Source organism: Podarcis bocagei (assembly GCF_964188305.1).
Source record: "Podarcis bocagei genome assembly, chromosome: 9".
Lineage (NCBI taxonomy): Eukaryota > Metazoa > Chordata > Lepidosauria > Squamata > Lacertidae > Podarcis > Podarcis bocagei.
In genome coordinates, this window is record NC_138134.1 from 48,766,999 (window position 1) to 48,781,458 (window position 14,460).

Below are 14,460 nucleotides of genomic sequence, written 5' to 3' on the forward strand. Positions count from 1 at the left end.
GCCTCTCCTCTCACGTGACCAACAAGCGCCTGGTGTTGTTGGAGGCTGGTGGTGGTTGGTTTTTTTGTTCGCCGTCAGTCACGTGGCGCGTCACCTCACGGCTTGAACGGGAAGACGCGGAGTAAAGGAAAGGAGGGCGGCTGTGGGCGTGTGTGGAATGGCGTGATTCCCGTCCCACCCATTCCTTTCTTCCTGGTAGCGTATCTGCTCCGTCTTGCCTTCGCTGCTGCTGATGTTCTTCGTAAGCCGACCATGGCCGACGATGCTGTTTGGGAAGCTGCGCCTGAAGGGCAGGAGGAGCCTTTGCTGGACCCCCGGACCCCCAGTTGGAGGTAGGCGGAGGGGGCTGCGCTCCGTGACGGGGTCTCGCCTCGGAGTCAGGCCCCTGAAGAAGAGCCGGTGTCGGATTGTCAGTCGCTGAGGGAAGGAAGGGCGTGGTGGTCCAGGCGAGGGCGGAAGTGTTGTTTTGTTGTTGTTTGGGGGTTAGTGCTTATATTCCTATACTGTTCTAATTAGCAGCAAAAGGTCAGTAGGCTTTGAACTTTAGAATCAAATATTATGCTTCCAGATAAAAATGTGAAGCGTCACAACGAATATTGGTATTATGGCGCCTCCTTTTAAAAGGGCTCTTATTATTTATTTTATTCTGGTGGCATTTTTTTAGTTGAGCCTTTGAACAGCCCATTTCCTGTTGTTGTTGTTTTTAAATGTTGTATTTAAATACTGAAGTCATAGAGCAGGGGTTGTCAACCTGGTCCGTACCGCCCACTAAGGTGTTTCAGGATTTTAGGTGGGTGGTAGAGCACAAGCTGAATCCTCCTTCCATCGAGCACTGACGGGCGGTAAGAAAATGTTACCATCAAGAAAGGTGCATTAGTGGGTGGTAGGTATAAAAAGGTTGACTACCCCTGTCATAGGGATGCGGGTGGCGCTGTGGGTTAAACCGCAGAGCCTAGGACTTGCCAATCAGAAGGTCAGCGATTCGAATCCCCATGACGAGGTGAGCTCCCGTTGCTTGGTCCTTGCTCCTGCCAACCTAGCAGTTCGAAAGCACGTCAAAGTGCAAGTAGATAAATAGGTACCGCTCCAGCGGGAAGGTAAACGGCGTTTCCATGTGCTGCTCTGGTTCGCCAGAAGCTGCTTTGTCATGCTGGCCACATGACCCGGAAGCTGTACGCCAGCTCCCTCGGCCAGTAAAGCGAGATGAGCGCCGCAACCCCAGAGTCGGTCATGACTGGACCTAATGGTCAGGGGTCCCTTTACCTTTACATTTACCCCTGTCATAGAGGGACTGCTCTGAGTGCTTATTATTCTTGAACAGATTGCTGTAAGTTAGACAAAAACAAGTGCCAGGAGTTGTTAATCTTTAATTATGTTTTCATTTGTTACAGATCTGATGGTGTTATGGAAACCCTACAGCATTACAATAGCCGGTGGAGATCCATTCGGATAATGTATCTCACAATGTTCTTCAGCAGTGTTGGTTTGTAAAATAACGTACTTTGCAGCTCCACTTCGATGTCTGTATTGAATGTAAATTAAAATGTTTTATGGAAACTTTTTTAATGGAAATGTATTGTGCAGTCGTACCTTGGTTCTCGATCGTCTTGGTACTCGGACGTTTTGGCTCCTGAATGCCGCAAACCCGGAAGTGAGTGTTCTGGCTTGCAAACATTTTTCAGAAGCCGAATATCCGACAGAGCGTCCGGTTGAGTGCAGGAAGCTCCTGCAGCCAATCGGAAGCCATGCCTTGGTTTTCGAACAGTTTTGGGAGTCGGAACAAACTCCCGGAACAGATTAAGTTCGACAACCAAGGTACATGTCTTGGCCACAGTATGGAGGAAATGCCAAAATTTAGTTGGGTGGTAATGAATATTTCTATGTTATGTCCATTAATTTCAATAGGTCTACTGAGTAAAACAGCTGAATACCAACCAGTGTAAAGTGTAGACTGGTTCTCAGTGCACTCTTGTCTAATTTGGAGAAACTGAACTGCTGTTTATCCTGGTGTTTTTTTTAAAGGTTAATGTTCAAGAAAATCTTCCTGCAATATTTTGCTTGCAGCTATAATTTGGTTTCCTCCCATAACCTGCTATAGTGGGATTCTTATGTGATAAAGCTGTAGGAAGACTCTTAATCCAAATATCAGTTTTTCCAAAGTCTAACTCAACTGGTTTCAGTTCAACCTGAATAACTGGCCATAAACTCTGATACCTTGTGCCTTAATTAAAGCATGTGACTTTGTTAGGGGAAGAAAGCTCTGTTGGATCATATATTTAAGGAGTGAGCCATAGATTTATGATTGTTTAGTTGGACACATGCTACTAAAAAGCCAATAGGAATAAAACAGAAAAGGTAATATATGCCTCCATAAAATTATAAGGGAACAGGTTGTACTTTGATTTTTCTGTGGACTTTGAACATTTAGGGACACAATCCTTTTATTCAGACAGATATATGAAGAATGTTATGTAATGATTTAATAATAGAAGCATAACTTCAATTATTTACATTGCAGGTTTTTCTATTGTGATTATGTCAATATGGCCCTATCTTCAACAGGTAACCATGAGAGTTTGAATTAGTTATCTGTTTTGTACTTGACTATGAATGGGTTTCTTTGTTGTGATATTTGAAGTGGTTGTCTTAATCTGGGGTGATTTATGTCAATTTTGCAAATTCAGGCTGCTGAATCAAAAGAGGTTTAGTTTAAAACCCTGTTTTTCAAAATACTACTATTTAACATTCACTCACTGTTTTATGGCTCGTCTAAAGTGTGAAGAAAATGTAGTTGAATACTACCCATTGGTTATACCTTAGCATTGTAGCAGTGCTATTGAGAAAGCAGTTCATAATTATTTTCATAAATTGGGCATTAAGCAGGGTGGTTTTTAAAAAGCATCTTCCAAATATAGTCCCTTATTAGTTCTACGGTGGGCTTGCTCACATTATTTTCTGTCACCTTGCAATGCATTATACCTTTCAACTGTCTCTTCCCAAATAATTCTTCAGTTTTAGCTAATGGATAAATTCAGTAATACGACAATACCTCAAAGTATTTATATTACCTTGGGAAATGTTGTGATGCTGTTTGTAAAACTCTTGCTGGGAACTGATGAATGAGATGTGCTTGTTTTTGAAGTTGCTTTTGTTGTTTCCATAGATAGATAAAACGGCAGATCCAAGTTTCCTGGGCTGGATTATTGCTTCATATAGCATTGGTCAGATGATAGCTTCCCCCTTCTTTGGCACATGGTCCAATTACAGACCAAGAAGAGAGCCTCTTGTAGTTTCAACTACCATTTCAGTGGCTGCTAACTTTCTTTATGCCTATGTCCATTTACCTACATCACACAACAAATACTACATGCTGGTTGCTCGAGCTCTGGTGGGGTTTGGCGCAGGTAATTGTAGAAACATTTACACGGAAGATTGACAGTTGTTGTGTACTATTTAAGGCAGCTGTGCTGTTAGGTTAATCAGAATCTCATAAGCAGCTTTGAAATCTATCTTGCTTCATAGCGCCACTTGTTACATCACTAGCAAGGTGTAATTCAGAAATTGTGTAAATATATAATTTCCATTGTTGCTTAACTTCAAAATATAGACTCATGTCTCCCAATTTTACCAGGCGAGTTGCCCCTAGTTCTCTGTGACCTTGCATCTGAGTCAATGGTAGCCCAAAGGTGCAATATTTTTAAGTAGCTGACTCAGTAGTGACAGAGATCCACTGTGAAATCGGAGGGTCTGAAAGAGCTGCTATATAAGAGGTTTGGCAAGAGTAAAAGCATGGGGAATTTAGTGCAGTTTCCTCAGGAGCCTTTTACACATTAAGCTTCAAAAATGCTATGTAAGAAGCATGAGCTATTAACTCCTGTCTGCTAAAAAGTTCCAAGTTACTGAAAAGTTTTAACAGCTGAAATTAGATGGATACAGTTGTGAATAATCACTTCAGTGAAAAGGTGTCCCTGTAATCAGATGGCTTTCAATATCTGTGAATCTCTTTAAAATAAGACATGGCGAAAGAGGAATAAGTGTTACATTTCTAGTAATTTAGGTAAACAAAATAAATTCCTAATGTTTTATTTGTGTCAAGTAAACGTACTTCCTTCTGTTCATCTTTCTTTAGGAAATGTAGCAGTAGTTCGGTCATACATTGCTGGTGCCACCTCTCTTACTGAAAGAACTAGCGCCATGGCAAACACTAGTGCTTGTCAAGCAGTGGGTTTCATACTGGGACCAGGTACAACGTAGGTTGTATTTTCATTATTTTCAAATGAAACCTGATGTGTATGTGGAAACTTGGCATTCTGAATCAGAAAGACTTCAAATGTTACTTCAAACATTTGCATATGTATGTGTAAATTTAATTTTCCTGCTGTGTTAAAGTAAGCTTTAGTTAAAACAGTATTTGGAAGTTGCAAGCTCAAATTCTAAGGATGATACTGAGGGGTATGAAGATGGTTTATCATATGCTTTTAATGTACTGAAGCAGCAGGTATGGGTAATAGTTCCTAATTTAGGCCTGGAAAAAATGGGGCCATTTCCACATCAAAAGCACTCTTGGGTTCCATGCACCTCAATATCTATGGTGCTTTTCATTTATAGTGACTACATTGGGGGACAATGTTAGTAGTTCATCATGCTCTCTAACATCTATCTGGGATGGGGAATCTATGGCCAAAGCACTGATGTTTCTGTGAGTAACTGGCCTTTCATAGGAAAAGGGTTCCCTGTCCCTTGTCTACAGCTTAGTAAAAGGTACATTAAGCAGGCAAGTGAATCAGACCTTATTGAGCTTAGGGCTCAATAGGACTTTCTCCCATGTAAGTGTGTAGGATTGCAACATAAGGATAATGTGTTCTTTCTATTATAAGAACACAGAATGTTTACGTTTAATAATTTTCACAAGGATCTTTTCTATATATACGTTATAGGCAGCATTAAAGTCATCATTTCAATCCATGGAATCCATATAATTTGAAGTGATTTATTTTTGTTTTGTGGAATAAATGCACTGTTCTTATGAAATATTTTGGATTCCATGTTCAGAGCAAAACATCAATATTTGAACATGCTCTTAATGTTCTGTTTTAACTCTATTCTGTTTTGGATTAGTTTTTCAGACCCTCTTTACGCTTATTGGAGAACAAGGAGTCACATGGAGAACCATTCATCTTCAGATAAACATGTACACCACACCAGCACTATTTGGAGCTCTCCTAGGAATCATCAACATTGTTTTGATATTTGCTATGTTTAGGTAATTAGAAACTGAGACTGTTCTAAGACACCAAGTGTTTATCCTTGATTTCTCTTTTGTGCGGGGTAGGGGTGTCTATGCATATGTGATTTTTAAAATCTTTGTTCCTCTTTGGGACTTCTAGATTTTATTTTCTTCTTGAATCTAATGAGTGCGCAATCTGGATAAATGTATTTTGGTCCTATTTTAATTCCTTAATGTACACTATACAGTAGTGGCTGACCTTAGCAATGGCAAGTTCTTCCTGGCCTTTATAGGGAAGAAATTATCTCTAACTTTGCACAAATAATATAATTCATTTTCCATGCTAGTTTTTATGGACTTCTGGGAAGCTTTCAAACTTTTCTCAAATTATTGTCATTTAGGGATTTATTTTCCTATTCTGAAAATTAGAAAAACCATCTCCATGATACAGAGTTGAAAGTGGAGGACTTGCCATTAAGAGTTTTGAAGTCTTGGAGCAATCAAGTCCGAACTGTATGCCAAATTCCTTGGAGTAGAAATAGAAGTTTAGTTTGGGGGTAATCTGAACTTCATTTTTTCCAGAATAAATTACTGAGGACTGTACTTGTTATCTTCTAAGAGCATGGCTTCATTTTTCTGAGAAGGTGAAATTGAAATCTTGCTGGTGGGAATGAGGGATCATTTATACTCATTTCATTATCAGGCTAACTAACTGTCCACCAGCAAGATTTCAATTTCACCTTCTCAGAAAAAATACTTCAACATGACCTAGAAAGTTACTGAACTGATTTTGACACAAAGGATTTTGAGGAATTGGGTTAGAAATGATAATAAAATGAAGTGGTTAAATATTAAAAACCACTGGGAACATAACATGATATTACAAGATTGGGTGTTGAAATGTACTGCTGTAGCTTGCAAAGCTTCCTTAGTGTATTAATTATTTTAATGAATAATTATTTTTAGAGAACATCATGTAGATGACATGGGAAGACCACAAAGCAGCATTAACTTTGAAACTGAAGGTAATCTTTTTGTAGAAAACTTGAAATAAAATATTGTAGTACACTTTGGAATATAAATAGAAAGAAATGGCTACTGTGAAACTTCACATACAAAGGGCACTATCAAATGAAGTAGTTCTGCTAGTACAAGGATTTGTAACTTCTATTCTTTGCTTAAACTATTATGAGAAACCATAGCTTCCTGTTACATTTCAGCTCTGAAACAATAGCTCAGTCTCTGGTTTAATATTCTAGATAGTAACCCAAGAGTAAACTCTAGTTTTCCAGATGTAACAGAAAACATTTTCTGTTATAATTCATAAGCGAAAAGGAGGAAAGGACTGCAGGGGCTTGCCTCATTTTGACTTAATAAACAATGGTTTATTAAACCAAGGTCATTACATCTGAACTGTGTAACACTTTCCTATTATTCCTTTTTTTTTATTCAGAAAACGAGCAGAGGAGTCAAGATAGTCAAGCAACCATTGACCATGTGGCTGTTGTATCAACAAACCTTCTTTTCCTTGTTGTCTTATTTGTTTTTGCAGTCTTTGAAACGTGAGTATACTTGATTCTCCAATATCTGTTTTTGTAGCAGTACAGTAAGACCCAAAGTCATAGCAATAAGAAACTCAGCTGTATTCCCATAAGCAGTTCATATTGGAAATCTCTCCTAATAACCCCAATATAAGAAGATCAAATTTGATAGTTGAGGATACACAACTGAAATTTCAGCTGGCACAGCATCTCTTCTCAGGCTTTTGGCTAATGTCAAGTGTAGCACATTATACAGCACAATAAATATATGTAGCACTTACTATATAAGCAAAAATAAAGCTGTCCCAGATCCAGCCTCACATGGAGTTTACAGAAATTGGGAGAGGCAGAGAGAGGTACCACATACATGTTCAGGGAGAGGCATTAAAGTTCCTCAAGGAAAAATGTGATAAATTATAAACCCATATTCCAATTTAATGTGTAGATATTGCTCTAGTTTTAAGGATGTGCTGATATGGGATTTAAAAAACAAGATAAGTCATTATGATAATGCTTCATCTAAGTTAGTACAAATTCCAGAACATTCACATCCAGTCAAAAATTCAGTGGTATATAAAATGAAATTTTAGGTCTCTAAATATTTCAGTATCCAGACAGAAAAACACACATTCTTAATATTTGTTGCTCGTCCTCTCAGATCTTTCAAAAGGTGGTTGGTTTTTCTTGGCAGGTGTTTCTCACATCTTTAGCAATGTCTCATAAAATGATGGTGATGACCTACTTCTTATTCTCCTGCTTTACCACCTTACTGTAGTCAATCTGTTTGTTATCAAATATCTACATTTAATTATTGTATAGCTGAGAGATGGTTTAAGCCAGGGATCCACCATCCTTTTTGGACTAGTGGGCACATTTTGAATTTCGAAATGGCATTTATCATCAGTGCGGCTCAAAACCCCTTTTTATAAGTGAGGGAAATGGTGCACGAAACAGAGGAGTACAATAACTTTTATACATCAGTTCAAAGCAAAGCCTTAGCTATTCAGCTTGTTAAATTTCACACAGCGTAGCAACATACTTGGCTAAAGGCCTTCAGCTGGTAAACCCTTCATCTTTCTCACCAACAGTTCTCTTTGCTAAGCATTCACTTCTACTAACAGCCCAACTAATGATTTATTTCAGTTCTTACTTAACGTGGCTTCTTTTCACAGAATCCTCCTCTACATACTTTTGGCTTTCTCCATTTTCTATAATCTTTCTCATAATTCCATAAGGGGGCATCATACAGCACAAAGTCAGAGTACAGTCACGTTGAAGCTTTCTCAATAATTGTATTTCTGTACTAGAAAACACTTAACCCATTGAATTTCAGCCTGCCATGCAACTGTTAAATGTAGGAGAACCCTATTTTCCCCTCAATGCCAATCCTAGTCCAAAGCCTAGGGTGCCATCCTATGCCTGCTTAATTAGGAGAAAGCCCCATTAAACACAGAGATTTATTTCTGAGTAGATAGGTGTTGCCTTGTACTGTAAGTTAACTATACAGTGAACTGTTTTGTAGTAGTATTTGCAGAAAATATCTTAAAGGGGCAACATGAACTGAGGTGAACCACCATAGGAAGATGCATTCTAGTTGCTTGGGGAAGGAAGGGCAAACTATGACAAGTCCAAGGGCTAAAAAAATAAGACAGAAGCAGAAACCTGTAACAAAGGAAGGGGAAACCAGCAGCTCTTTAGGACCCCAGAGATTCCTGTTGCCTGGTGTCCAAATAACTCACTTATCAATCACCGCAGGCACAATTTGAGAATACTAATTTGTTTTATTTTATTCTCTAGCATAGCCACACCGTTGACAATGGATATGTATTCCTGGACCAGGAAAAAAGCAGTGTTTATCAATGGATTAATCCTTGGTGCAGTTGGCATTGAATCTGTCATTGTGTTTTTAGCAGTTAAAGTACTTTCCAAAAGGTAAGTTACTAAGTATGATAGCAATAAATTCTGAAATTAATAATAATAATAATAAAATTTTATTTATATCCCACCCTCCCCAGCCGAAGCTGGGCTCAGGGCGGCTAACAACAATCAAAATAATCCAACATTCTAAAAACATTCATTATAAAATTAATTAAAATCAAATTAATGGCAACCATTAAGCAACATTCTGTGCAGATTGCCAGAGGAGGGGGTCAGGCTGCGCCCTGATCAAAGGCCTGGTGGAACAGCTCTGTCTTGCAGGCCCTGCGGAAAGATGTCAGGTCCCACAGGGCCCTAGTCTCTTGTGACAGAGCGTTCCACCAGATTGGAGCCGCAGCCGAGAAAGCCCTGGCTCTAGTTGAGGCCAGCCTAACCTCTCTGTGGCCTGGGATCTTCAGGATGTTTTTATTTGCAGACCGTAAATTTCTCTGTGGGACATACCAGGAGAGGCGGTCCCGTAGGTACGAGGGTCCTAGGCCATATAGGGCTTTAAAGGTTAAAACCAGCACCTTAAACCTGATCCTGTACTCCACAGCTGGTATAGTACCGGATGAATATGATCTCGCAGCGAAGACCCCATAAGGAGTCTCGCCGCGGCATTCTGCACCCGCTGGAGTTTCTGGGTCAGTCTCAAGGGCAGCCCCATGTAGAGCGAGTTACAATAATCCAGTCTGGAGGTGACCGTCGCGTGGATCACAGTGGCTAGGTCAGGGCGAGAGAGATAAGGAGCCAACTGCTTAGCTTGGTGGAGATGAAAAAATGCCGCCTTTGTTATAGCTGTAATCTGCGCCTCCATAGAGAGGGAGGTATCGAAGATTACACCCAAACTCTTAACGGACGATGCTGGCACTAATTGCACCACCGCAAGAGATGGGAGTTGCCCCCTCAATCCCATATCGCCCCGTCCCAGCCAGAGGACCTCTGTCTTCGAAGGATTTAACTTCAACCGGCTCCCACGTAACCATCCAGCCACAGCTTCCAGATATCTGGTCAGTGTGTCTGGGGCTGAGTCAGGATGGCCATCCATCAACAGATAGAGTTGGGTGTCATCGGCATACTGATGGCAACCCACCCCAAAACTCCGGGCGAGGGGGCGCATAAAGATGTTAAAAAGCATCAGGGAAAGAATCGCACCCTGAGGCACTCCACACACCAAGGAGTGGCGCGATGACAATTCTCCCCCAAGCGCCACCCTCTGTCCCCGACCAGAGAGAAACGAGCACAGCCATTGAAGGACTGTGCCCTGGATCCCCACGTCAGCAAGGCGGTGGTCCAGGAATTCGTGATCGACCATGTCGAAGGCTGCTGACAGGTCTAGAAGAATCAGCAGCCCCGACCCACCTCGATCCAGCTGCCTGCGGAGATCATCTGTTAGGGCGACCAGAGCCGTCTCGGTCCCATGACCAGCGCGGAAGCCGGACTGGAATGGATCAAGAGCCGATGTTTCATCTAGAAGCCTACCAAGCTGTTCAGCAACCGCTCTCTCAATCACCTTACCCAGGAATGGAAGATTCGAAACCGGGCGGTAATTGGATAGATCTAAGGGATCTAATGATGTTTTCTTTAAGAGCGGGCACACCACTGCCTCCTTCAGTTCCCCTGGGAATATCCCGGTGCCAAGGGACAAATTGATGATATCACCCAGGGGGGCCCGCACCTTGTCTGGACACGCTCTAATCAGCCAAGACGGGCACGGGTCAAGAGGACAGGTGGTGGGATTTCCAGCTCGGAGGAGTCTGTCCACATCGGCTGGGGATATCCGGTCAAAGTGGTCCAATACTGGACCCGAGGACAGTCGAGGGGCCTCCAGTTCCTTTATTGTATCCAAATTGACAGGGATGTCATGGCGGAGCAACAGGACCTTCTCCGCAAAAAAGCTCGCAAATGCCTCACAGCTTTGTGTCAAATTGTTATTTAAATTTGGCTGTCCTTCAAGGGACGGTAAAGACCTAATTATACTAAATAATTGCGCCGGGCGAGAGCTAGCGGAGGCAATGGAGGCTGAGAAGTAGGACTTCTCAGCGGCCTTCACTGCCATCTCGTAGGTTTTCATAAAAACCCTATAAGATGTTCTTGAGGCTCCGTCACGGGCACCCCGACATACTCGCTCTAGCCGTCTGAGGTCCCGCTTCATTTTCCGAAGCTCCTCGGTAAACCAGGGAGCCCGGTTTCTGCGGGGTTGCAGAGGGCGCCTAGGTGCAATCTCATCGATGGCTGCTAGGAGCTGGATATTCCAGCCCTCAACAAGCTCAGTCAATGAGTCACCAGGGGGAGCAAGGTCCCGCAAGGCCTGACGGAATCTATCAGGGTCCATCAGCCTCTGCGGGCGAGTCCAAATTGGCTCGCCACCTAAGCAGGGTGGGGGTGGAAAATCAATCCTGGCTTTCAGAGCATAGTGATCAGACCATGGCACCTTCATCGAAGGAGACATGATCACATCTATACCGATGCCAAAGATCAAATCCAGCGTGTGGCCTGCTTGATGTGTGGGGCTCGAAACAAACTGGGAGAGCTCTAGTGTCGCCATGGAAGACACCAGGTCCAGAGCCTGTGAGGAGGGAGTGGCATCAGCATGGATGTTGAAGTCCCCCAATACCAATAGGTTAGGGAACTCCAAGGCCCAGCCGGCCACCGCCTCCAGCAGGCCTGACAAGGTGGCTGCTGGTGCGCTAGGTGGCCGGTACACCAGCCAGACAGCCAAGCTCACCTCGGAGCCCCACACTAGGCCAACACATTCAATGCCGGGGATCGATGGTGATGGTAGAGCCCTGAAAGAACAATCTTCCCAGATTAATAATGCCACCCCTCCCCCCCAGCCCACAGTCCGCGACTGGTGGAGGATGGAGAAACCCGGGGGCGCTCGTAAGGTAACAGTTTCCCCTTCGCGCACCCAGGTCTCCGTCACACAAGCCAGGTCAACCCCCTGCGAGGTGAAGAAATCTCGCAGGGTGGCGGTTTTGTTGCCTATAGACCTGGCATTGCACAACACCAGTGACGGAGGTGAGTAATCCTTGCTCACCCTACCTTCGTCCATCGGGATGGGGCGCAGATTGGAAGGGGTACGAGCATATCCGTATCTCGACCCCCTTCACCTATGACATCTGCCCCCACCGCCATACCTCCCTCCCCCCACTACGGTAGCAATCCCAAGCCTCAAACCAACCTCCATTTACAAAATAGAAAAACAAATCAAACCAAAAATAATTGTACCAAACAAAACAAATCCCCACCCCACTCAATATCCAACCCCAAACCAAAATAAAAACCACCGTTCACGGTGGTACAACAAAGTAAAAAGTAAAAAAAAGTAAAAGGTTTGATGAACTCTAGGTTGCAAATGATTGTCCATAAACCTTTTTAAACTAGTTGCTTGTAGCACTAGTAGCACCCTGATCCCCAGAGTGCACCTACTAACATACCTATATTTTTAAGAAAAGCAAACAGACTTTAGATTTGCTGCATCTTGCATCGTACGCAGGGTTGGTTTAGTTAGCCTAAGTATGAATATTGTAATCATGGTTTTCATTATCTGACAGGACTGGTGAACGTGCTATACTCTATGGAGGCCTAGTGATTATCTTGGTTGGATTCTTTGTCTTACTACCGTGGGGACATCAGTTACCTAATATCCAGTGGGAAGGTACAAATATTAATATTAAACTTCTAAGCTTCCTACTGAATATCTGTATATGATACCTTTTATTTGCTTTTTCACAGATATAAAGAATAATTCTATTCCAAGAATGACTTTTGGTGAAAGCCTTGCCTCTCTCCGGACACTAGAATGGATGCTTCCATCCAGTAATACTACTGAAGCAACAGGATGTCCTATGTCACAGTCCTGGTGCCTCTATACTCCAGTCATCTATTTGGGCCAATATATCACTACTGTCATTCTACTAGGACTTGGTTATCCAGCCTGTAATGTTATGTCTTACACTTTATATTCAAAGATCATAGGACCAAAGCCCCAGGTAAGAAAGATTTTTGTGATGTGTGCAGATAAGGTCTTTTCTACAAATAACAAAATTTCTAATTTTGCTGTAAACTTTTGCAAGAGTGCCAGAAATCTTGCTGAACTTGGAATAATGTTTCATTGTCTTGAGTGTTTTCTTGCTGGAGGAGTTCTGTGCCATCACATGAGGAAAGCACCATAGAGCAGTGGCACTTTGTTGTAGTCTAGTCAATCCAATTTTGGCAGGGGAGGTCACAAGTTATATCCAACTAAACCATTGCATATGTGGGATGGAGCTCCTCATCCCACACATCCCTTGCATCAACCCCAAATCTGCTCTCACTGCAACCAACCAAATGCCTGTGGGAAGCCCACAAGCAAGATCTGAGTGCAGCAGTGCTTTCCCCTCCTGCATTTCTCACCAGCAGGTATTCAGGCACATCCTGCCTCTGACAGTCTTATATGTTTGTCTGATACAGGGGAAAACTACTCATCCTTCCCAACTTTATTATTTCTCCCATTTCTTCTCTACCCATCACATCTTCCTGTGGTGTCTGTGGGAAAGTGAAGCCTCAGGAGTGTCAAGACTATGCAACTCCAAGTGAGAGTGGAGAAAGTACCATATGCAACACATGCTGCCAAGTTATGTGTGGCAGAGAAAGTGGCCTTGTTTACACAACACACTATGTGGCAGCAAGACAGGATATGTAGAAATTGAAGTTAAATGTCACATAAGTCTGTTTCCTGGCCACATTAGAGGGGATATGCAAGGCCATGGGTTCACTTTTGGGCCCATTCCAGCTTATCTATCTAATGTTTGTATGCAAACATCTAGTTAAATTGTCTTTTTTAAAAAGGTGGCCTAAAAGTCCATTTTAATCAATTTTAGAGTTAGAAATAAGTTTTTTTGATAAGAATGGCTTGACAATAGCTTGTGTTTGAATGTTTCAGAAGTTTCGCATCAGCACTCAAAATTCTCTGATCTGTTCTAGGGTGTCTACATGGGCTGGTTGACTGCCTCCGGAAGTGCTGCACGTATACTTGGCCCAGTCTTTGTCAGTCAACTCTACACGTACTTGGGACCCCGCTGGGCATTCAGCTTAATATGTGGAATTGTTCTCCTCTCTCTCTTACTTTTGGAAATTGTGTACAAGAGACTTGTTGCATTTTCTGTCCTATATCAGAGACTTCAAGAGCAGATCTCCTAGCTGTGGGTAACTATTGTTCAATCTTTTTTTTTTTTTTTTTGTAGCCAGTGTGTCCTATAGAAATGCTATGTTTTACTGCTGATAATTTATTGTCAGACATATCACTGGTACAGCACTGAACATGATAATGAAACAGTTTTGATGTGTATAGTTCTAAAAGTTCACACAGTTCCTAATTCTACTTACTGTGGTAGTGTACTTCTTAAATTGCCTTGATTCTGTGAATCAGGTCTTATTAAAAGTGTTTTTCAAACACAACTTGAAAAAAACTTTGTATTTAGGCACTTTTATAATTAGCTACCTCTTCTAAATTTTAACGAGTGCTTTCTAACATGACTTAGCAGAAACTAATAAATGGTCTCACTTAAAAGTATCTTGCTGACAGTTCTTGTTTTATAGTCATACAAAATATTTTATACAAAGAAAATTGTTTCAGAGCGTTTTTTGGGTTGGACAGAAGTACAGCCAAGGGACAACTGTCCAAGATGAGAAAGAAGAGTGTTGCACCCAAGGAGCAGGGTTTCACTGGCACAGAATCCTTCCACCTCTGTGACACAGCCCTCCCTGGTCATGATAATACATCAGACCATC

At 42.1% G+C, this 14,460-nt stretch overlaps 1 protein-coding gene across 1 annotated transcript; it reads left to right on the forward strand.

Annotated features, from left to right (window-relative positions):
* The first annotated feature begins 100 nt into the window (after positions 1–100).
* On the forward strand, positions 101–14,239 carry MFSD8 (major facilitator superfamily domain containing 8). The gene is made up of 12 exons (XM_081209290.1): positions 101–332; positions 1,392–1,483; positions 2,519–2,562; positions 3,164–3,404; positions 4,130–4,243; positions 5,119–5,263; positions 6,194–6,252; positions 6,681–6,789; positions 8,566–8,700; positions 12,243–12,346; positions 12,424–12,680; positions 13,654–14,239. Exons 1-12 carry the CDS (start codon positions 253–255, stop codon positions 13,867–13,869), a joined length of 1,596 nt encoding a protein of 531 aa, XP_081065416.1. The 5' UTR covers positions 101–252; the 3' UTR covers positions 13,870–14,239.
* The last annotated feature ends 221 nt before the right edge of the window (positions 14,240–14,460 follow it).

Bases quoted from the DNA above. Each gene is read 5' to 3' on its own strand.
- MFSD8 (XM_081209290.1), top strand. From the start codon at position 253: ATGGCCGACGATGCTGTTTGGGAAGCTGCGCCTGAAGGGCAGGAGGAG. The intron at 6,790-8,565 runs GTGAGTATACTT...TTTATTCTCTAG, and splicing joins GTTTTTGCAGTCTTTGAAAC to CATAGCCACACCGTTGACAA. The intron at 12,347-12,423 runs GTACAAATATTA...GCTTTTTCACAG, and splicing joins ACCTAATATCCAGTGGGAAG to ATATAAAGAATAATTCTATT.